Here is a 24,969-nt window from a genome sequence, read left to right as displayed (position 1 = left end):
AGTATATGGGACTTTGGTGACAAAACGGATGGCACTGTGATAGACTGCATCCAATTTGCTGAGTAGAGTGTTGGAGGCTATTTTGTAAATGACATCGCCGAAGTCAAGGATCGGTAGGATAGTCAGTTTTACGAGGGTATGTTTGGCAGCATGAGTGAAGGATGCTTTGTTGCAAAATAGGAAGCCGATTCTAGATTTAATTTTGGATTGGAGATGCTTAATGTGAGTCTGGAAGGAGAGTTTACAGTCTAACCAGACACCTAGGTATTTGTAGTTGTCCACATATTCTAAGTCAGAACCGTCCAGAGTAGTGATGCTAGACGGGCGGGCAGGTGCAGGCAGCGATCGGTTGAAGAGCATGCATTTAGTTTTACTAAGAGCAGTTGGAGGCCACGGAAGGAGAGATGTATGGCATTGAAGCTCGTCTGGAGGTTTGTTAACACAGTGTCCAAAGAAGGGCCAGATGTATGCAGAATGGTGTCTCTGCGTAGAGGTAGATGAGAGAATCACCAGCAGCAAGAGCGACATCATTGATGTATAGAGAAAAGAGTAGGCCCAAGAACTGAACCCTGTGGCACCCCCATAGACTGCCAGAGGTCCGGACAACAGGCCCTCCGATTTGACACACTGAACTCTGTCTGAGAAGTAGTTGGTGAACCAGGCGAGGCAGTCATTTGAGAGATCTTCACATGACAAGGATTAAAAAGGATTTGCCAGTAGATTGTTGACGTGATTCATGATGATGACTGCTTATCTAGCTTGCTAGCTAAAATTTTGAAAGTATGATCAGTCCAATCAAAGCTATGGTAGATATAACGATTTGATGTCATCTTACCTGTGGACAATGACCTTGAGCATTCTCGGATGGGCACTTCTAATGTAAATTTATGGCAGCACCCAAGGGGGCTTGAACTTTCTAGCTCTCGCTGTAGATTTTGCGATGACATAGTTTCCCCATAAACGACAAAACACTGAGCCAATCACTGCACAACTAGAGAAGATTACTAACCCCTATGCTCTTTATTATCCACTGGCTGCCCCTCCACGACAGAAAGCACTGAGCTAAACTGAAACACCTGCAATTTGGACCTGCCTTACTCAAGAAAGCAAAAAAATTGACCATATTTGTATGCGGCTTTATTAACTCAATAAAAAAAAATCTTTACATTGTTTGCAAACTGATATGGGACACGTATTAATGCTAAAATAACATGCAAAACAGGCAACAACAAAAAATAACGGGTCGCCACTGCCCCCAACATAGCTGGATGATGGCTGTAGATGGCTAGGTAGGCTATCTAACTGCTGATTGATTTACTAAACTATAGTTTTTAATCATGATGCTGAGCTAGTGTGTAGCAGCTAATTAATTGCTGTATGACCTGTTGGTAGGATGTTATGTCCCATGTTGACTGATGTAAATGAAGCTACAGCAGCCACGATGATAATGTCTGGAGTAATTTTTTTTCTTGTTTTTGCTATTCTCCAAATAGCATTTTTTAGTTTTAAAATTGTGTAAAAATGCAATAAATGAGCTTCAGCTTTCAAAAAAAAATTGGGGAGGAAACCCTCACTCAATCCCCCCACCGTCCGGTCACTCTGCCATATCCTAGATTTAGTTGAAATGATGCCCCTGCAGTTTGCCTATAGGTGATTAACTGTTACTTCATAACAGTTAATCCTTGTACTGATATACTGTATCAAACGTAACCGCGCGCACACACGTCGCTTTGCACGCGCCCGTTTTTGGGACAGGCAAGGACACCACTCTGCTTTGCTTGTGTGTGGCTGTTTGACAGATGGAGTTGGTTTGACTCCGAAGTAGGGCTGAAGGCATTTGTGGAAATAAACAAGAAATTCGGGTTTTGCTGCCATGAGAGTTGAACAACAGAGTGAACATGGGGAAAACTCAACGAATTCGGTGAGCACTAAGTAACAGAGTGGAATGACAAGTGACATTTCAAAAGCTCTAACCTTGCATGAGATTGTTAACAACTAACGTAACCAGAACACATAACGTTACAGCCTACATTTTCTGTGTGGACAGACACTAAATTATATATCACGACAAGACCTTATTCCTTAGTGAAACAGTCAATGACACAGGTGCTTCAATTACCTCGTGTGGGGAATTCTGTGTTTCTAAACTGTTGTCACTACGTATCCTGTCCTGCAAAGATGTTTGACATTTTGTCTCGTTCAACGTATCACGACAACCAGTTGGCAAAATAGTTGTGTTATTGTCAATCAATCTCTGCAATAACAACAGTAATCAGAGAAAGGTCATCTGTCAAAACCACTACAACAACATGCATACCCACAGGTTTTTGTTATATAAACCCATGTCTTAACTGGACACAAACCCATCAGCTTTGATTTTTTTTTTATGGTTGATCTTAAACATGTCTCTTTATAGCATGACGATAACTGTATTTTTGTCCACAATTAATGTCTATCTACATTCATCTGTGTGTGTCCAGGTTCTGTGGTGGCTTTTTGTGTGTGTCAGAGAAACACCCACTGCCTTTGTCACTCAAACCCTGGTGGCATGGCGAGTGGAATGATAAACAGAGGTGCTAGCTATCCATGCCATGGCCCAAAATAGAGGCTGACCAAGAGGCTAAGACAGACCCCAGCTCTCCATATAAGTCTGCATGGTCCCAGGTCTGTGTGTCTGGCTGCCTTCACACTGTTACCCTGACATGTCCACCTGCTGTTATGGGGGTGAGTGCTTTATATAGCCTCACTCCTCTTAGCTGGCCCATATTCTTTTAACTGTTTAGCCGCTATTGATCCGGTGTATCACTTCAAAGCCTCAGCTACGGCTGGTTAGGAATACTTTTAGTTGCATTGTATAAGGTATACATGATGACTCATGTACACTATGAATGAGTGATGTTGAGCATACACTGAGTGTGTAGAACATTAAGAACACCTTCCTAAAATTGCATGTTTGGGGCAAGGACAGGGACGCTGGCCCATGTTGACTCCAATCCTTCCCACAGTCGTGTCAAGTTGGCTGGATCTCTTTTGGGGGTGGACCATTCTTTATACCAATGGGAAACTGTTGAGCGTGAAAATCCCAGCAGCGTTGCAGTTCCTGACAGAAACTGGTGCACCTGGCACGTACTACCGTGCCCGTTCACAGGGACTTCAATCTTTTGTCTTGCCGATTCACCCTCTGAATGGCACACATACACAATCCATGTCTCAATTGTCTCAAAGCTTAAAAATCTTTCTTTAATCTGTCTCCTCCCTTTCATCTACACTGAATGAAGTGGATTTAACAAGTGACATCAATAAGGGTTCATAGCTTTCACCTGGTCAGCTTATATCATGGAAAGAGCAGATGTTCTTAATGTTTTGAGCACTTAAGGTATTTACCAGTCTGCAGACTTAGGTGAGACTTAACTGGTCTCGCAAATTGGCAGACAGGTAACCATGGGCATAGCTTTGGGGGAATGTTTCAGTTGGTCCCATCCCATTAATGTGGCACGTTTGTAATTGGTTAAGGCAGTGTTTCCCAAACTAGTCCTTGTGACCCTCAGCCATTCCACATTATTTTATTGCGCACCTGATTCAACTAGACAATTAATCAGGTGTGTTAGAATAGATCAAATACAGGACTGGGACCAGTTCGGGAAACATTGGGTTAGAGTACCCACGTGGTGGTGGAACATATTGCCTCAGACTCATATGGCCTCACAGACTCTGGCGACACTACTCCAGTTCAAAATTGACCTAGAAATGTGGACTGGAGGTGACATATGCACAAATAATTTTGGTATGGTCTCGCTCTCGTTGTTTTCTCAACCCAACCTGGACTCGGGGGTAGACATAACATAGTAAATGTAAATCCGGGACACTGCAATTAGTATGATATGTAAAGTTTCATATGGTATGTGTTCATTTGTGGATGTCCATCATCCATTTCATATCATATGTTACAAATTGCAATTCGTACAATATGTTATGAATTTGAAAAACATATGATATTTTATGAATTTTAATTTATTGTGGCTAACGTTAGCTAGGCGCCCAAGTCGTTTGAGGTTGCTCTAAAGCGGAAAGGTGGAGTAAACGAGTCAGGAGCAGGTTCTTAATTGAATAAAGTTCTCTATTGAGGTATTTCTTTATTCCCAAACCCTCCAACACAATCAAAGATGACCTCACAATGAAAACACATCTTCTTTACAAGAACAAGGAACACAAGGCGAGTATCTTCAAACTATAACATAAATTACAGGTGTGTCACCGCCTTCATGATCTGTCTGTGGAGAGCTCCCTTAGGGTAGTGGTCCGGATCCATGGCGGCCATTCCCAAGAGGTAGTTTGTCCTCTTTTTCCCCCTTCCAAAAGGTACAGTTGAAGTCGGAAGTTTACTTACACTTAGGTTGGAGTCATTAAAACTCGTTTTTCAACCACTTCGCAAATTTCTTGTTAACAAACTATAGTTTTGGCAAGTCGGTTAGGACATCTTTTTTGTGCATGACACAAGTCATTTTTCCAACAATTGTTTACAGACAGATTATTTCACTTATGATTCACTGTATCACAATTCCAGTGGGTCAGAAGTTTACATACACTAAGTTGACTATGCCTTTAAACAGCTTGGAAAATTCCAGAAAATGATCTCATAGCTTTAGAAGCTTCTGATATGCTAATTGACATAATTTGAGTCAATTGGAGGTGGATGTATTTCAAGGCCTACCTTCAAACTCAGTGCCTCTTTGCTTGACATCATGGGAAAATCAAAAGAAATCAGCCAAGACCTCAGAAAAAAGAATTGTAGACCTCCACAAGTCTGGTTCATCCTTGGGAGAAATTTCCAAACACCTGAAGGTACCACGTTCATCTGTACAAACAATAGTACGCAAGTATAATCACCTTGGGACCACGCAGCCGTCATACCGCTCAGGAAGGAGACGCGTTCTGTCTCCTAGAGATGAACGTACTTTGGTGCAAAAAGTGCAAATCAATCCCAGAACAACAACAAAGGACCTTGTGAAGATGCTGGAGGAAACAGGTACAAAAGTATCTATTTCCACAGTAATGGGAGTCTTATATCGACATAACCTGAAAGGCCGCTCAGCAAGGAAGAAGCCACTGCTCCAAAACCGCCATAAAAAAAGCCAGACTAAGGTTTGCAACTGAACATGTGGACAAATATCGTACTTTTTGGAGAAATGTCCTCTGGTCTGATGAAACAAAAATAGAACTGTTTGGCCATAATGACCATCGTTATGTTTGGAGGAAAAAGGGGGAAGCTTGCAAGCCGAAGAACACCATCCCAACCGTGAAGCACGGGGGTGGCAATATCATGATGTGGGGGTGCTTTGCTGCAGGAGGGACTGGTGCACTTCACAAAATAGATGGCATCATGAGGCAGGAAAATGATGTGGATATATTGAAGCAACATCTCAAGATGTCAGTCAGGAAGTTAAAGCTTGGTCGCAAATGGGTCTTCCAAATGGACAAGCATACTTCCAAAGTTGTGGCAAAATGGCTTAAGGACAACAAAGTCAAGGTATTGGAATGGCCATCACAAAGCCCTGACCTCAATCCCATAGAAAATTTGTGGGCAGAACTGAAAAAGTGTGTACGAGCAAGGAGGCCTACAAACCTGACTCAGTTACACCAGCTCTGTCAGGAGGAATGGGCCAAAATTCACCCAACTTATTGTGGGAAGCTTGTGGAAGGCTACCTGACACGTTTGACCCAAGTTAAACAATTTTAAGGCAATGCTACCAAATACAAATTGAGTGTATGTAAACTTCTGACCCACTGGGAATGTGATGAAAGAAATAAAAGCTGAAATAAATCATTCTCTCTACTATTATTCTGACATTTCACATTCTTAAAATAAAGTGGTGATCCTAAGACAGGGATTATTACTACGATTAAATGTCAGGAATTGTGAAAAACTGAGTTTAAATGTATTTGGCTAAGGTGTATGTAAACTTCAGACTTCAACTGTACGTCCTCCCCTTTGTAGAAGCAAACACTATTTTCTTCCTCCAGTCTCCCCTACTGCCGGTTCCCTCCTCTCTCTTGTAGGGGAAAGAGAATAAGTCATTAGTGCCGTCAGCTGTGCTTAATTGCCTCTGATCACCTTGACTCACATGTTGCGCTGGCCTACTATCCGTGGGACCAGCCTGCCCTCTGGTGGTCCTTCCACATAGGTTAAAGGGTTAAAGTTAGGGGAAGGGTTAGCGAACATGCTAAGTAGTTGCAAAGTAGATAATTAGCTAAAATGCTAAAGTTGTCCATGATGAGATTTGAACACTCAACCTTTGGGTTGCTAGACGTTTGCGTTATACACCCGATCAACCACCCTGATTTTTGCTTGTGCCTTAAGTAACCTTCTGTCTTATGTAACCATACCAAACGTAACATATCATACTTATTTGAGTGTCTCGGATTTACTATTTTACGTCTAGTCTATGAGACCAGCCTGCTCAACCTAGCCCTGGAGAGAAAAAAATCTAATTGTAATAAACGGGCTCCAAAGCTCATCTAAGTAATAATTACTCAGCAATACTCTGTCACGTTAATCAGTTTAAACTAAAGGACTGGAAAAATAACCTCTAGAATGTGTACTCTTACCAATCTTGCCAGGAAGGTCATATGAATAATTGCATACCTTCGTTGTAGAGACTATTTTCACCCAAGCAACAGGTTAATGGAAAGCCTTTTGTTCTTCATTGACATTTGTCGCTCCTCAGAGCCTGATGCTGATCAACCAGCTGAGGGAGATCACTGGCATCCAAGACCCACAGATCCTCCTCAGGGCCCTGAATGTGAGTACCAAACACTGTGGACAGACAGGCAGATGGGCTTCAGTTCTGCCTGCTTAATCAGTATATCGTTGTCATATTGTAGATAGATAGACAGTAACCTAAGCCCTCTCAAAGTTTGATTTCTTCTTGGTGGTCCAGGCCTACCATATACCCAAACCATTTCTCAGCTAAATGATTGGACTGTCTCAATGACACTATGAGAGGACTTCAAGGTAGGTCCTGAAGACACTTAGGGAACAAATGTTTTTATTACTACATGTCTACTTGATTTGATATTTGATTAATTGGGTTGTGACATGACATTAGCTGTAGGCCATGTCAGAGACCAATGATGTACAGTGAGGGGGAAAAAGTATTTGATCCCCTGCTGATTTTGTATGTTTGGCCACAGACAAAGAAATGATCAGTCTATAATTTTAATGGTAGGTTTATTTGAACAGCGAGAGACAGAATAACAACAACAAAAATCCAGTAAAAAACACATGTAAAAAATGTTATAAAATGATTTGCATTTTAATGAGGGAAATAAGTATTTGACCCCTCTGCAAAACATTACTTAGTACTTGGTGGCAAAACCCTTGTTGGCAATCACAGAGGTCAGAAGGGATTTTGTCCCACTCCTCTTTGCAGATTTTCTCAGAGTCATTAAGGTTTCGAGGCTGACGTTTGGCAACTCGAACCTTCAGCTCCCTCCACAGATTTTCTATGGGATTAAGGTCTGGAGACTGGCTAGGCCACTCCAGGACCTTAATGTGCTTCTTCTTGAGCCACTCCTTTGTTGCCTTGGCCGTGTGTTTTGGGTCATTGTCATGCTGGAATACCCATCCACGACCCATTTTCAATGCCCTGGCTGAGGGAAGGAGGTTCTCACCCAAGATTTGACGGTACATGGCCCCGTCCATCGTCCCTTTGATGCGGTGAAGTTGTCCTGTCCCCTTAGCAGAAAAACACCCACAAAGCATGTTTCCACCTTCATGTTTGAGGGTGGGGATGGTGTTCTTGGGGTCATAGGCAGCATTCCTCCTCCAAACACGGCGAGTTGAGTTGATGCCAAAGAGCTCCATTTTGGTCTCATCTGACCACAACACTTTCACCCAGTTGTCCTCTGAATCATTCAGATGTTCATTGGCAAACTTCAGACGGGCATGTATATGTGCTTTCTTGAGCAGGGGGACCTTGCGGGCGCTGCAGGATTTCAGTCCTTCACGGCGTAGTGTGTTACCAATTGTTTTCTTGGTGACTATGGTCCCAGCTGCCTTGAGATCATTGACAAGATCCTCACGTGTAGTTCTGGGCTGATTCCTCACCGTTCTCATGATCATTGCAACTCCACGAGGTGAGATCTTGCATGGAGCCCCAGGCCGAGGGATATTGAAAGTTATTTTGTGTTTCTTCCATTTGCGAATAATCGCACCAACTGTTGTCACCTTCTCACCAAGCTGCTTGGCGATGGTCTTGTAGCCCATTCCAGCCTTGTGTAGGTCTACAATCTTGTCCCTGACATCCTTGGAGAGCTCTTTGGTCTTGGCCAAGTTGGAGAGTTTGGAATCTGATTGATTGATTGCTTCTGTGGATAGGTGTCTTTTATACAGGTAACAAACTGAGATTAGGAGCACTCCCTTTAAGAGTGTGCTCCTAATCTCAACTCGTTACCTGTATAAAAGACACCTGGGAGCCAGAAATCTTTCTGATTGAGAGGGGGTCAAATACTTATTTCCCTCATTAAAATGCAAATCAATTTGTAACATTTTTGACATGCGTTTTTCTGGATTTTTGTTGTTGTTATTCTGTCTCTCACTGTTCAAATAAACCTACCATTACAATTATAGACTGATCATTTCTTTGTCAGTGGGCAAACGTACAAAATCAGCAGGGGATCAAATACTTTTTTCCCTTACTGTAGTGTCTAAGAAGGCAACAGTGAGATGATGTCATGCCAACACCATTAGTCAATGAGCATGAACTAGATGGAGGGAAAACCTGCATATTGTACATTTGAGCGATGAAGATTTCAGGTTGTTGTTGTTGCAAAAGAGTTCTCAGCGACTTACGTACTTAAAAAGGCAAAATAAATGATATTGTCACAGACATTGTTTTCATGCGGCTCTTTCATGGGCTTAGTCCCCGGAACAAATCCTTTAGATGGACTCTATCACGTAGAGGTCAAACTTAAGGTTAGGGGTAGCCGCTTGCTTCGGTGCCAGTTTATCTCTGCTTTAGCTGCTCTGTCCTTCGTCAGAATTATCATCAAAATCAGAACCAGACTGGCACCAGGCCAGGGAGTTCTTGGAAAGGACACATTGTAATGCCTACTCTTATCTCTCTGATACCAGGCCAGTCAGGGGGACATTAGCCATGCTGTTGGGCTGCTGACCACACAGCCGCCAGAGGAGGGCCAGGGGACTGAGGACACACCAGACACAGAAGTCAACAGGGAGGCCTGGGGGGCCCAGAAAGGTAGGCCGGAAGTTGGGAAGGAAAGTCTAAGGAAAGGAGCAAAATACTGAGGGTCTGGTGATGAACATAGAAGATCATTTGTTTCCTAATGTTTGTCCTCAGGTGCTCCTCCTAAAGATGACCTTCAGACAGCCATTGAGCTCAGCTTGCAAGAATCCCAGGCAGAGGAGAGAGAGCTCAACAGGTATAGTCGTCCAGTACCTCATCATTTCCCCTTTGCTTGCTGTTTCCTTGCTGAACGAAGTAACCAATTGAGAGTCATCTCTCAATTAAAAGGTTATAATATCTGAAGTGAACACAGAAGTACAGTATGAGCAATAGATAACATCAACGAAAAAGGAAAACCAGGTTCATAAGAGCACGCAACAGAAAATGTTTTGAAACAGAAAACAAAAATGTGCATTTCTTATTGGATTCCCTCCCCATTTTTGTCAGTTTTCTTCTATTTGCTGCCTATTGAACATAACCCAGGTTAAACTCTCAATCAGACCATTGTCTACAGTTGATGAGTGGCATGTTTTGGTGTGTTCCAGGGCACTGGAGGCCAGTGTGGAGGACAGCGCTGCACGGGTGAAGAGGAAGCGCTGCGAGGCCCAAGGAGAGAGCTGCAGCCCTGCAGACTGGATCCGCAAGGAGGAGTGGCCAGTGGGCATCCGCAATGTGGGCAACACCTGCTGGTTCAGTGCCGTCATACAGGTGAGATACACACTAATGCACAGTTATTAACAGAGTCTGCTCTGGAGCTTGATCTTTAAAATATAAAAAAAATATGCACAGAAAAAGAGAATTGTGCCAGTGAAATGAACAGGATAAAAAGATAAGTACAACATTTGGGGTTTGAACTGTGGACCTTGTTAATGCTTTGCCATTTAAGACCACCTGTTGTATCACCAGTCAGGTCCTGGCTGTTACTAAGGTTGATGTCGTACAGTAAAGGTTGTATTTGAATTTTGCAAAATCTGCAGAATCCCTTGGACTCCTTTGGTCTCTATAATACGGCCTTGACTTTCTGCACCACCTCCTAATTGGTGTATATGTGATGACCATGTTTAGAACCTCTCTCAGTTTTCCAAAACCTTTCAAGACTTCTGGTGTGAATCGGTTCAAAATATTACCACTAGGAGAGAAGGCTCCAAACACGTTTGTTTTTCCGTCCAATTTGCTGAACGATGTCGACTTCTGGCAAACAGAGGAAGAACATTTTATTTTCAACCTGTTACCACACAATTAAGCCATATTGTGTTAATTGAGTTGTCGGTAATACCAGGAGGATGAGGGGCAGTGGTGGGGTAAGGGTTTTTACTTTCCAAACGCAAAAGCTTCTTGGTGCTTTAATTCTATTAAGAGTCCATTCCAGACTAAATTTAGCTGGGCCTATCAGGTGGCTCTGCTGAAATTCAAGCCTTCATTGATATTGATAGACTGCAAGGGTAATTAAATAGTGCAGTGTTGTGATGATAGAGCAAGCGATGAACTCTGCAGCATGGACTGAAATGAGTTTATATCGGTAGATTAGGCCAAATGGGAACGCTCATTTGTCTTAATTTCGTTAAGATATGCGCCACATCGATTTAAAGCACTAAAAACCCAAAGGAAATATCATCAGGGAATAGCAATGCATGCACACATTTTGAGTGGCTGAGAAGTCGTTTGAAGTTGTTCCATTTTAAATCCATCCTTTTATTTGACTCTTTCCATCACAATTTATCCATAGATTGTGATTGAGACTCACTGTATGACTGCATGTGGCTGTGTACTCATATTTCTGTGGTATCTGGTGTGTTACGCTTTACAGTAAGATTGTGATAAGCTGTAATTAAGTTTCTGGGAAACGAGAAAGTTGAGAAGACACATAGGCCTAATGCGATCAAAAACGTGGCTATATTGTTGTCTCTTCAAAACTGCACAAAAGGCTCCATTATTTTGTGTTGTATATGTTAGAGTTAGCAATAAAACACACTGTGGCTCACCAGCATTGATGAAGTGTCTTGTCACTAATATAAAGAGAAGATTATCTAATTTATTCGTCTTATGAGAGGAAAATTACCATCACCCTGTCTCATACAATACAGTTCTCAATGGCATTTTCTTTTGTTTGCTTAACTGTGACTCTCGTGTGTTAAAACCTCCATAAGTATCCTCGACAATGACATTTTTACACACTAATACATTTCCGTCACTCTCTCATCTTTGTCTCTTATTTCAGTCCCTGTTCCACCTGCCCGTGTTCCGCAGATTGGTACTTAACTACTGCCTGTCTGAGCGAATCCTGGAGAAATGTAAGAGCCACTCGGTAAGTGTCCAATGGAGAGCCAGGAGCCCTGAGGAACAGAGACTGGACCTTTGGGTCCCAGAGGCTGAAGAGTCAGGGGATGTCTGGCTGGTGTTAGAGGGGAAACTAGACTACAGGGTTATACATTGTGTATAAAGATAGTGGTTAACACTTAACAGTAACTTCCAAGAAGAAGCATTGATAAACCATTTATTAACAGTGTAGGCTACATGTTATAATCAAATGTTATAAAAATGTATATACGTTTATAAGAAAGGCTCATGAATGTTATTATTAAGTGTAAGTACAAAGTTATATGCACTCTGCATATGAAGATGTATTGTTGAAAACAGTAAAGTCTTACCCAGGTTTTCCAGTGCAGCTCTGTGAAGTGAGAGAAGCCTAACATATGCTTGTGTTCTCAGGACAAGAGGAACATAGCCTTCATGCAGGAGCTGCGCTGTCTCTTTGCTCTCATGGTGGGCTCCACTCGCAGGTTTGTGGACCCGTCTGCTGCCGTAGAGCTTTTGAGAGATGCTTTCCGATCCAGTGAGGCCCAACAGGTACACACTGAGGTCCAACAGGTATACGCGCATACTCACTTGTGTCAATGCATGCGCACGCACACACACACACACACACACACACACCAGGGTCATGGCCACCCCTTTACATCAACTGCTTTGTATACAAAGATGTTCATTTCAGATGTGTTCATTCTAGGATGTGAGTGAGTTCACCCACAAACTCCTTGACTGGCTTGAAGATGCCTTTCAGCTGGCTGCTAATGGAAAGTAAGTCAAGGATTTTATCCCAACAGTCAGTTCTGTACGAAAACACATTTATTGTCATAGCTAACCAGGGGCGCAAATTTCACTGGGGACGGGGGGGACGTCACCACCACATTCTGAAATTACATTTTTGTCCCCCCCAGTTTTATAATTGAAATGTGATACAAAACGAGGCACCTGTGTGCTTTAGGAACATGTGTACGCCTCCGAGCGGTCGGGTAGGCTGTTTGGAGTGTTTATCAGACTGGATTTAAAATATATATATATATATATATATATATATATATATCAGCAAAAAAAAGGAACATCCCTTTTTCAGGACCCTGTCTTTCAAAGATCATTTGTAAAAATCCAAATAACTTCACAGATCTTCATTGTAAAGGGTTTAAACACTGTTTCCCATGCTTGTTCAATGAACCATAAACAATTAATGAACATGCACCTGTGGAACGGTTGTTAAGACACTAACAGCTTACAGACGGTAGGCAATTATGGTCACAGTTATGAAAACGTAGGACACTAAAGAGGCCTTTATATTGACTCTGAAAGACACAAAAAGAAAGATGCTCAGGGTCCCTGCTCATCTGTGTGAACGTGCCTTAGGCATGCTGCAAGGAGGCATGAGGACTGCAGATGTGGCCAGGGCAATAAATTGCAATGTCCGTACTGTGAGACGCCTAAGACAGGGCTACAGGCAGACAGGACGGGCAGCTGATCGTCCTTGCAGTGGCAGACCATGTGTAACAACACCTGCACAGGATCGGTATATCCGAACATCACACCTGCGGAACAGGTACAGGATGGCAACAACAACTGCCCGAGTTACACCAGGAACGCACAATCCCTCCATCAGTGCTCAGACTATCCGCAATAGGCTCAGAGAGGCTGGACTGAGGGCTTGAAGGCCTGTTGAAAGGCAGGTCCTCACCAGACATCACCGGCAACAACGTCACCTATGGGCACAAACCCACCGTTGCTGGACCAGACAAGACTGGCAAAGTGCTCTGCACTGACGAGTTGTGGTTTTGTCTCACCAGGGGTGATGGTCGGATTCGCAGTTATTGTTGAAGGAATGAGCGTTACACCGAGGCCTGTACTCTGGAGCGGGATCAATTTGGAGGTAGAGGGTCCATCATGGTCTGGGGCGGTGTATCACAGCATCATCGGACTGAGCTTGTTGTCATTGCAGGCAATCTCAACGCTGTGCGTTACAGGGAAGACATCCTCCTCCCTCATTTGGTACCCTTCCTGCAGGCTCATCCTGACATGACCCTCCAGCATGACAATGCCACCAGCCATACTGCTCGTTCTGTGCGTGATTTCCGGCAAGACAGGAATGTCAGTGTTCTGCCATGGCCAGCGAAGAGCCCGGATCTCAATCCTATTGAGCACGTCTGGGACCTGTTGGATCGGAGGGTGAGGGCTAGGGACCTTCCCTCCAGAAATGTCCAGGAACTTGCAGGTGCCTTGGTGGAAGAGTGGGGTAACATCACACAGCAAGAACTGGTAAATATGGTCCAGTCCATGAGGAGGAGATGCACTGCAGTACTTAATGCAGCTGGTGGCCACACCAGATACTGACTGTTAATTTTGACCCCCCCCCCCTTTGTTCAGGGACACATTATTCCATTTCTGTCAGTCACATGCCTGTGGAACTTGTTTAGTTTATGTCTCAGTTGTTGAATCTTGTTATGTTCATACAAATATTTACACATGTTAAGTTTGACGAAAATAAACGCAGTTGACAGTGCAAGGACGTTTCTTTTTTTGCTGAGTTTTATTTTTTGACTTTATTTTTTTGACTGGTACTGTGTGTGTGTGTGTGTATGTATGTATGTATGTATGTATGTATGTATGTGTGTGTGTATATGTGTATATGTATATATATGTGTATGTATGTATATATGTATGTATGTATGTTTATTTATTTATTTATTTATTTATTTATTTATTTATTACACACATACGGTACCAGTCAAAAGTTTGGACACACCTACTCATTCATGGGTTTTTCTTTATTTTTACTATTTTCTACATTGTAGAAATGAAATAACACATGCATTTCAATGAACAGGTGTGTTTTGTTAATTTGTGGAATTGCTTTGCTTCTTAATGCGTTTGAGCCAATCAGTTGTGTTGTGACAAGGTAGGGTTGGTATACAGAAGATAGCCTTATTTGGTAAAATACCAAGTCCATATTATGGCAAGAACAGCTCAAATAAGCAAAGAGAAGTGACAGTCCATCATTACTTTAAGACATGGTCAGTCAATCCGGACCATTTCAAGAACTTTGAACGTTTCTTCAAGTGCAGTCGCAAAAACCATCAAGCGCTATGATGAAATTGGCTCTCATGAGGACCGCCACAGGAAAGGAAGACCCAGAGTTACTTCTGCTACAGAGGATAATAGTTCATTAGAGTCAAATTGCAACCTAAAAAATTATTCACGGACAGAGACATTTCAACATTTCAACTGTTCAGAGGAAGCTGTGTGAATCAGGCCTTCATGGTCGACTTGCTGCAAATAAACCACTACTAAAGGACACCAATAAGAAGAGACTTGCTTGGGCCAAGAAACATGAGCAATGGACATTAGACCGATTTTATTTTTATTTTATTTTTAATTTTAACCTTTTGAATTTTTTTTTTTTGGTTCCAACCGCCGTGTCTTTGTGAGACGCAGAGTAGGTGAACGGGTGATCTCCACATGTGTAGTTCCCACCTTGAAGCATGGAGGAGGTGTGATGGTGTGGGGGTGCTTTGCTGGTGACACTATAGGTGTTTTATTTAGAATTCAAGGCATACTTAACCAGCATTGCTACCACAACATTCTGCAGCGATACGCCATCCTATCTGGTTTGCACTTAGTGGAACTATCATTTGTTTTTCAACAGTATAATGACCCAAAACATACCTCCAGGCTGATGGCGTGCTGCATCAGATGACCGGGCCTCCACAATCACCCAAACTCAACCCAATTGAGATGGTTTGGGATGAGTTGGATCTCAGAGTGAAGGAAAGCAGCCAACAAGTGCTCAGCATATGTGGGAACTACTTTAACACTGTTGGAAAAGCAGTCCAGGTGAAGCTGGTTGAGAGAATGCCAAGAGTGTACAAAGCCGTCATCAAGGCAAAGGGTGGCTACTTTGGGCCTTCCCTGTAGCTCAGTTGGTAGAGCATGGTGTTTGCAACACCAGGGTTGTGGGTTCGATTCCCACGGGGGGCCAGCACAGAAAAAAAAATAAATGTATGAAATGTATGCATTCACTACTGTAAGTCGCTCTGGATAAGAGCGTCTGCTAAATGACTAAAATGTAAATGTAAAATGTACTTTGAAAAATCTAATCTCAAATATATTTAGATTTTTTTAAACACTTTTTGGTCAACTACATGATTCCATGTGTTATTTCATAGTTTTGATGGCTTCACTGTTATTTTACAATGTAGAAGAAACCTTGAATGAGTAGGTGTGTACAAACTTTTGGCTGGTTTTGTGTGTGTGTGTGTGTGTGTGTGTGTGTGTGTGTGTGTGTGTGTGTGTGTGTGTGTGTGTGATGCCCCCCAAAATTTCTAAAACCAAAGTTGCTCCCCTGTAACTAACAAAGATATGGTCATTTGTTAAGCTATGTGACATTCCATTATTGACATTCCAGTACTGAACATGTAATAAGTATTCTTATTACTGTACCAGTATTATTTGTGTCTTGAAGTACAGGAAATCAGATATTGAATTGCTTGAGGTATAAAAGTGATCTTATCTTTAGCAGCCCGGAAGATAAAAAAGAAAACCCAATGGTTCAGCTGTTCTATGGGACATTTGTGGCACAGAGAACTCATGCGGGTAAGTATAGAATGGACATTTCATTTTGGTTATACATACTGTAGGGCCTCAAGTATTTCCTGATCACTTGACATGACCATGAAAAGCTTGTTTTTATGCTATGACCGTAGTCACTATCATACAAGGGCTATGACCCTATATGACTAGTCGTAATCTGATATAGCCTTTAAGTAGGCACAATAATTTTTCCTGCTGAGGTCACATGGTGAAGAAAAACTCCTGACCCTGATGCAATCCTTATTTTTTCTGTCAATTCACATCGATGTTTGACAATGTGTAGGCAAGACCTTATCCAACATCGAGCAGTTTGGCCAGTACCCCTTACAAGTGAACGGTTTCAACAACTTGGATGAATGTCTTGAAGGCGCCATGATAGAGGGGGAGATTGAAGCCCTACATTTGGATCAAACCATTTCGTCTGGCAGCGAGGTGAGCATACCAAACCCCTAGCTTTATGTTTACTCTGAAAGTTGTTGTGAATGTTAAGCCAAATACATATGAATGTAAATGTAGTATAGATAGAAATTGAAATGTTAATGTGAATTCTGTTGTGTTCCAGAGGTGGTTCTCAAAGTTACCACCAGTGTTGACCTTTGAACTGTCCAGGTTTGAGTTCAACCAGTCTTTAGGACGCCCAGAAAAGATTCACAAGAAACTGGAATTCCCACAAATCATATATATGGACAGGTGAGCTGTTTGATTTTATTTGAGAAAAAACTAAAACTATTTATGTGTGTATATATATATATGTATATGTATATATATATATATATATATATATATGTGTCTGTCTGTCTGTCTGTCTGTCTGTCTGTCTGTCTGTCTGTCTGTCTGTCTGTCTGTCTGTCTGTCTGTCTGTCTGTCTGTCTGTCTGTCTGTCTGTCTGTCTGTCTGTCTGTCTGTCTGTCTGTCTGTCTGTCTGTCTGTCTGTCTGTCTGTCTGTCTGTCTGTCTGTCTGTCTGTCTGTCTGTCTGTCTGTCTGTCTGTCGCTGTGAAAAAGTATTTTCCCCTTTGAAATGTTCTCAACTTTTTCATTTTTTTTTTTATACTGAATGTTATCAGATCTTCAACCAAAACCTAATTTTAGATAAAGGGAACCTGAGTGAACAAATAACACAACAATTACATACTTATTTCATTTATTACATTAACAAAGTTATGCAACACCCAGTGCTCCTGTGTGAACAAGTAATTGCCCCCTTACTCTCAATAACTGCTTGTGCCACCTTTAGCTGCAATGACTCCAACCAAACGCTTCTTGTAGTTGTTGATCAGTCTCAAATGTCGCTGTGGAGGTAGTGTGATGGTTTATATTTAAGCAATAAGGCCCGAGGGGATGTGGTATATGGCCAAAATACCATGGCTAAGGGATGTTCTTATGCATGACACAATGTGGAATGCCTGGATACAGACCTTAGCCGTGGTATATTGGCAATATACTGTACCAAAACCCCCCGAGGTACCTTATTGCTATTATAAACTGGTGACCATGGTAATTAGAGCAGTAAAAATAAATGTTTTGTTATATCCGTGGTATAAGGGTCTGATATACCATGGCTGTCAGCCAGTCGGTAATCAGGGCTTGAATCACCCAGTTTATAATCAATGAAGTCGGAAGGTTACATACAACTTCGCAAAATACATTTAAACTCAGTTTTTCACAATTCCTGACATTTAATCCTAGTAAAACATTCCCTGTCTTAGGTCAGTTAGGATCACCACTTTATTTTAAGAATGTGAAATGTCAGAATAAAAGTAGAGAGAATGATTTATTTCATATTTCCCAATGGGTCAGAAGTTTACATACACTCAATTAGTATTTGGTAGCATTGCCTTAAACAATTTAAACTTGGGTCAAACGTTTCAGGTAGCCTTCCACAAGCTTCCCACAATAAGTTGGGTTAATTTTGTCCCATTCCTCCTGACAGCGCTGGTGTAACTGAGTCAGGTTTGTAGGCCTCCTTGCTCGCAAACGCTTTTTCAGTTCTGCCCACAAATTTTCTATAGGATTGAGGTCAGGGCTTTGTGATGGCCACTCCAATACCTTGACTTTGTTGTCCTTAAGCCATGTTGCCGCAACTTTGAAAGTATGCTTGGGGTCATTGTCCATTTGGAAGACCCATTTGTGTCCAAGCTTTAACTTCCTGACAGATGTCTTGAGATGTTGCTTCAATATATCCACATAATTTTCCTACCTCATGATGCCATCTATTTTGTGAAGTGCACCAGTCCCTCCTACAGCAAAGCACCCCCACAACATGATGCTGCCACCCCCGTGTTTCACGGTTGGGATGGTGTTCTTCGGCTTGCAAGCGTCCCTCTTTTTCCTCCAAACATAACGATGATCATTATGGCCAAACAGTTCTGCTAATTTTGTTTCATCAGACCAAAGGACATTTTTAAAAAAGTATGATCTTTGTCCCCATGTGCAGTTGCGAACCGTAGTCTGGCTTTTTTATGGCGGTTTTGGAGCAGTGGCTTCTTCCTTGTTGAGCGGCCTTTCAGGTTATGTCGATATAGGACTCGTTTTACTGTGGATATAGATACGTTTATACCTGTTTCCTCCAACATCTTCACAAGGTCCTTTGCTGTTGTTTTGGGATTGATTTGCACTTTTTGCACCAAAGTACGTTCATCTCTAGGAGACAGAACGCGTCTCCTTCCTGAGCGGTATGGCGGCTGCGTGGTCCCATGGTGTTTATACTTGCGTACTATTGTTTGTACAGATGAACGTGGTACCTTCAGGCATTTGGAAATTGCTCCCAAGGATGAACCAGACTTGTGGAGGTCTACAATTGTTTTTCTGAGGTCTTGGCTGATTTCTTTTGATTTTCCCATGATGTCAAGCAAAGAGGCAGTGGGTTTGAAGGTATTCCTTGAAATACATCCACAGGTACACCTCCAATTGACTCAAATGATGTCAATTAGCCTATCAGAAGCTTCTAAAGCCATGACATAATTTTCTGGAATTTCCCAAGCTGTTTAAAGGCACAGTCAACTTAGTGTATGTAAACTTCTGACCCACTGGAATTGTGATACAGTGAATTATAAGTGAAATAATCTGTCTGTAAACAATTGTTGGAGAAATGTCATGCACAAAGTAGATTTCATAACTGACTTGCCAATACTATAGTTTGTTAACAAGACATTTGTGGAGTGGTTGAAACACTTAGGTTGGAGTCATTAAAACTCGTTTTTGTAAACTTCCGACTTCAACTATCGGCATTCACTTAGACTGAGCATTGTATTGCATTGTAATGTTGATACTGTAAGTGGGGAATCAGAGTCAAATAAACTTTTGTTGTGGTAAACTAAGTTTACTGTATGCGAACAGATACCTTGACAAGAACAATGAGCAGATCCACAACAGGAGAGAAGAGGTGAAGAGACTGAAGGAGCAGCTCGTTGTCCTGCAGCAGAAACTGGAATGGTGACTTTACTATTGAGTTTAGTGTTTGTAAAGCAGTGTGACACGTCAGGTTTCTACACCTGTTATTTTAGTTAATCATTTTTCATGAAAAATTCAGGGATGACTGCAACTGTGTCCATTTGAGAGTGAATTAATCATGAGTTAGTATAAAAACTGTCATACACATAGTGGTCCCATAATATTAGTTGTTTGATTCACGTAGGAAACGTCCTGCTCATGAGTCATGACTGACAATGTTATTGATGAAACCTACTTGTAATTGTTTGCCGATGTACTGTCAGTTCAACCTCTGTCTCCTTCTGTTTCCAGCTACAGAAACTATGGCTCAGGGCCGACAAAGTATCCACTGGCGGACATGTTACAGTACGTATTGGAGTTCGCCTGCACCAAGCCCACCAGTGTGTCCCCAGCTGAAGATGTGAGGCTGGCTGCCTCTTCCCCCACTCCCCCCGGGAGCAACCCCAAGCACACAGAGGGCAACCCTGATGACACCAGGCAAGGACCTCTGGGACAACTGCGTCTCACTTGTCAAGGCTATGAGTGAATTTCTAGTTTCATGTGCTTACACAATATCAAGTCTTGCCATCACTTACCGGTACTCCATGTTACACAATATGACTGCAGTGCCAGCTGCTGAAGAGAGCTAAAGACTTTGATGTTTTCCTACCTAGAATGTCAATGTGAATCAGTCAATTCAGGAGATGAAAATTCAGAAAATCAGTTCATACATTTGAAACCTGTAGTAAAAAATGATGGGTAATATGAAATACTGTAGATTTCTATTTATTTAATTTCTGAAATGAAATTGACCAAAACCCTATAATGTTTTACCTGTTAGCCTGTGTATAGCACATCAATCACTGTATTTACTGTATTTTTGTTGATATCCTGCTTTTCCTCGGCGGGTCTCCACAGTCAGTGCCAGGAGCCAGGAGACACAGGCCTGCCCGACAGCCCCACCTGCCAGCAGCAGCCCCCCTCGGGCCAGAGGACACCCATCTACAAGCCCTTCACCCAGTGTAGAGCCCCCATGGACACCCCACCTCACCCCGCCCCCCACAGTGTGACCGAGGAGGAGCTGCGCTTTGTCAAGACCTGCCTGCAGCGCTGGAGGACAGAGGTGGAGATCAACATGAACGGTACAGTGACTTACACCTGGATTCACTAATGATAACCTCTCTGTATTTGGGTTCAACTTTATTTATTTTTATTGTACATTAAAGACACACTGTAAGATATGCATAGCACCAACATTTTAACAATGGATACATCCCCTGACATTTTGACATGCAATTAGCACTTGATTTATATGGTATATCTGTAGTGATTGAGAAATTATACACTGAGGCAAGTTAACTTTTTAAAGATGATTTGAAGCTATATTTGATCATGCTCATTTACTGTACATTTCTAGTGATCGTTTTTCAATTGGATGTGTATCATGAGCTGACAGCCTATCCTGGCAGTCAGTGTCTACTCTAGAGTGTGTGTGTCTGGCACGGCCCCAGGTGCACTGCATTGATCTGTGTGTCTGTGTCTCGGTGCTCAGAGCTAAAGGCCAGCATCGACAGGGTCAGCCAAGCACTGGAGGGCATGTACTCGGATAACAGCCTGTGTCAGGTAAGATCCCTCGTACTCATCCATCTGACAGTCCATGTCAGGTTAAAGCATGAGATACACTAATATCACTTTGTCAGGTTGAACATGTGTAACAAACATTGCATAAGGATTCATCTAGGAACCAAGTCCCAAATCTTGTCAGGTACTCGATTTGGCATTCTGTTAATGTTCGGTCACAAGAGACTATACTGATTAACAGTGTCCCACACACTGAAAAACATTCTTACATGTTACCTTTGGCAATGGGTTTGATATTGTTGCCTTAGCATTTGTGCATTATCACAATGCAGCACAATTGTGGGTGGGAACAGAGAATACATGGGGGTTGAATGTCATGAGAAGTTAACAAGAATGGAATGAGTTCAGTATTTGTAATGAGATGTCATGGCATGCTATGCTATGCTAGTAACACAGCAGAGGTTATTAAAAGCTTTTGGTTGATGTGTGCAGAAGCAACAATAGAATGTTTGTGGCAAAAAAAAATTGTCCTAATCCTTTGTCTAATGTGTACATGTGTCAATACCGAAGATTTCTGCTGAAACTTGAATTTTCGGGACCTAAAGTTCTTGTTTGAATATGCACCGGCCAATACAGAAAGATTCTGCTGAAACTTTACTTTTCTGGTCCTAACCTTGTTTGACGTGTGAAGGTGCCGTATAGGCTTCACGCCGTCCTGGTCCACGAGGGCCAAGCCTCAGCCGGCCACTACTGGGCTTATATCTACGACCACGCCAACCAGCGCTGGATGAAGTACAACGATGTCATCGTCAGCGAGTCCTCCTGGGAGGAGCTGGTCAGGGACTCGTACGGAGGCATGACCAACGCCAGTGCCTATTGTCTCATGTACATCGACGACAGGCTGCCTCACCTCATCGCAGGTACCCATTTCCCTCCGCCCCATTCCACTGAGAAACTAGCTATGGTTCTTTACTGGTTCTAACAGCAGACCTATCAGCTTGCTGCCAGCATCTTGCTCTTCATTGTCATCAGAGGGCTAATATTAATACTATGCATGCCAGTCTGTCTCGCTAAGAGTTGAGGTAAGACTGACTGCGTCCCTTTTTTTACAAGACACATTAATGTGTTGGAAATTCCAAATTGTTTGCATAGTCAACATACACACAGCTCTGACACACACACTTACCCCACCAGACATGCCACCAGGGTCTTTTCACAGTCCCCAGGTCCAGAACAATTCAAGGAAACGTACAGTATTATACAGAGCCATGAGTGCATGGAACTCCCTTCCATCTCATATAGTGCAAGTGAACAGCAAACCTGGTTTCAAAAAACAAATAAAGCAACACCTCGCGGCATGCCTCTCCCCCATGTGACATACCTGTGTATGTACTGACATGTATGTTTAACTGATAGATGCACACACACTACATGTTCATGTTTTTAAATGTATGTAAATTGTAAAGTATTTTGTCTGTAATGTCTTTTTCGTTATATGTTGGACCCCGGTCGCTACTGGCGTCGGCTAATGGGGATCCTAATAAATCAAATCAAATGTATTCCAGGGACCAAAAACATATCAGCTAAATGAATTTGGACTGCCTGCTGGCATTGTCCAGCAAGCAGAGCTCCATGTCTCTTTGAGCACACAGATGCCACCGCAGGTACTCTTGGCCCCTGGGCAAGTATCAAGCCCCAGCCCAGCGCCAATTAGAAGGCTCAAGTTGACATGTCACAGTGCTGTTTACATATATCTAACCATACCTATACTGTATGTACACTATATATACAAAAGTATGTGAACACTCCTTCAAATGAGTGGATTCGGCTATTTCAACCACACCCGTTGCTGACAGGTGTATAAAATTGAGGCTACAGCCATGCAATTTCCATAGACAAACATTGGCAGTAGAATGGCCTTACTGAACAGCTCAGTGACTTTCAACATGGCACCGTCATAGGATGCCAACTTTCCAATAAGTCACATTTCTGCACTGCTAGAGCTGCCCCCGGTCAACTGTAAGTGCTGTTATGAAGAGGAAATGTCTAGGAGCAACAACGGCTCAGCTGAGAAGTGGTAGGCCACACAAGCTCACAGAATGGGACCGCCGAGTGCTGAAGTGCGTATCACGTAAAAATCGTTTGTCCTTGGTTGCGACACTCACTACCGAGTTCCAAACTGCCTCTGGAAGCAACGTCAGCACAAGAACTGTTCATCGGGAGCTTCATGAAATGGGTTTCCATGGCCGGGCAAATGCACACAAGCCTAAGATCACCATGCGCAATGCCAAGTGTCAGCTGGAGTGGTGTAAAGCTCGCAGCCATTGGACTCCGGAGCTGTGGAAACGCATTCTCTGGAGTGAGGAATCATCCTTCACTATCTGGTAGTCCAACGGACGAATCTGGGTTTTGCGGATGCCAGCAGAACTCTACCTGTCCCAATGGATAGTGCCAACTGTACAGTTTGGTGGAAGAATAATGGTCTGGGGCTGTTTGTCATGGTTCTTGCTAGAACCCTTAGTTCCAGTGAAGGGAAATCTTAACGCTACAGCATACAATGACATTCTAGACAATTCTGTACTTCCAATTTTCTGGAAACAGTTTGAGGAAGGCCCTTTCCTGTTTCAGGATGACAATGCCCCCGTGCACAAAGCGAGGTCCATACAGAAATGTTTTGTCAAGATCGGTGTGGAAGAACTTGACTGACCTGCACAAAGCCCTGACCTCAACCCCATCAAACACTTTGGGATGAATTGGAACGCCGACTGCGAGCCAGACCTCATCGCCCAACATCAGTGCCTGACCTCACTAATGCTCTTGTGGCTGAATGGAAGCAAGTCCACGCAGCAATGTTCCAACATCTAATGGAAAGCCTTCCCAGAAGAGTGGAGGCTGTTATAGCAGCAAAGGGGGGGACCAACTCCATATAAATGCCCATGATTTTGGAATGAGATGTTCGACGAGCAGGTGTCCACATACTTTTGGTCATATAGTGTATACCTGCTATATCTGTCAACACTGTAACTGCTTCTCTTGATCTATACATTAATTCATCCAATTCATGGCCTGACCAGGTGTTAGGTTTTTTTTAGACCTGACAGGTTTATCTACATAAAGTTTTTCACTGTTTGCTGCTTAGCAGTTTAGGTTACTATTGACTGTTATCAGTTAGGTCATTGTGATTTGTTATATTTATGATATTTATGTCAACAGAGGACACAGATGACGAGACAGGCCAGGTCATGCAGGCCATGGACTCCCTGCCACCCATCCTCAGGCAATACGTGTGCGAGGACAACCGCTGGTTCCAGCAGGAGCTCAAGGAGTGGGAAGACCAGTTCTGCCAGCAGCCACAGGAGGAGCTGGTCTCTCCCACAGCAGCCGTCACCTCCACTCGTGCTCCCAGTAAAGACGACCCAGCAGAACCAGTCCCCCAACCTGGCGCAGCACAGGAACCCACTGGAGAACAGGAACATGTGGCAGAATCGGTTGTTAAACCAGCTGTGGAATCTGGAGGTTGGTCTGGACATGAATGTATATGTCAGGGTTACACCATTCTGGTCTTTGAGGGTGGCTGTGTATGCTGGTTTTCATCCTTGTCTTTTAGTCGGATACTGAATTATACAGTCACCGCATTTGGCTAAACACTATTGTCTCTGTCTGTCTGCCGATGGTGAGGAATCAGTTTTCCTCTCTCCATAAAATTGATCAAGTTAATTAAATTAAATTGTTCAATTAAGCACTAGTGAGAAATGTTAACCAGCAGGACTGCAGGATCCTTAACGACTGGAGTTATACCAC

At 42.8% G+C, this 24,969-nt stretch overlaps 1 protein-coding gene across 5 annotated transcripts in view; it reads left to right on the top strand.

Annotated features, from left to right (window-relative positions):
* The first annotated feature begins 1,685 nt into the window (after positions 1-1,685).
* The window catches only part of LOC106603638 (ubiquitin carboxyl-terminal hydrolase 28), a 34,359-nt gene continuing 11,075 nt past the window's right edge, over positions 1,686-24,969 (top strand). Inside the window, exons 1-17 of one of the 5 annotated variants that reach the window (XM_014197533.3) lie at positions 1,686-1,921; positions 6,726-6,800; positions 9,134-9,257; positions 9,360-9,441; positions 9,791-9,953; positions 11,464-11,550; positions 11,955-12,092; positions 12,253-12,323; positions 16,087-16,160; positions 16,441-16,589; positions 16,720-16,847; positions 19,495-19,590; positions 19,900-20,085; positions 20,506-20,729; positions 21,140-21,210; positions 21,860-22,088; positions 24,382-24,684. In XM_014197533.3, coding sequence (XP_014053008.1) covers positions 1,874-1,921; positions 6,726-6,800; positions 9,134-9,257; positions 9,360-9,441; positions 9,791-9,953; positions 11,464-11,550; positions 11,955-12,092; positions 12,253-12,323; positions 16,087-16,160; positions 16,441-16,589; positions 16,720-16,847; positions 19,495-19,590; positions 19,900-20,085; positions 20,506-20,729; positions 21,140-21,210; positions 21,860-22,088; positions 24,382-24,684 — 2,248 coding nt within the window. In that variant the 5' untranslated portion in view covers positions 1,686-1,873. Of the gene's footprint in view, positions 1,922-6,725; positions 6,801-9,133; positions 9,258-9,359; positions 9,442-9,790; positions 9,954-11,463; positions 11,551-11,954; positions 12,114-12,252; positions 12,324-16,083; positions 16,161-16,440; positions 16,590-16,719; positions 16,848-19,494; positions 19,591-19,899; positions 20,086-20,505; positions 20,730-21,139; positions 21,211-21,859; positions 22,089-24,381; positions 24,685-24,969 lie in introns of all 5 variants that reach the window. The other 4 variants (XM_014197530.3, XM_014197532.3, XM_014197528.3 and 1 more) reach the window with 4 other exon arrangements.

This window comes from Salmo salar, chromosome 04 (genome assembly GCF_965601325.2).
Source record: "Salmo salar chromosome 04, fSalSal1, whole genome shotgun sequence".
NCBI lineage: Eukaryota > Metazoa > Chordata > Actinopteri > Salmoniformes > Salmonidae > Salmo > Salmo salar.
The sequence above is the reverse complement of the archived record's forward strand: the minus strand, read 5'-3'. Positions and strand labels throughout refer to the sequence as shown.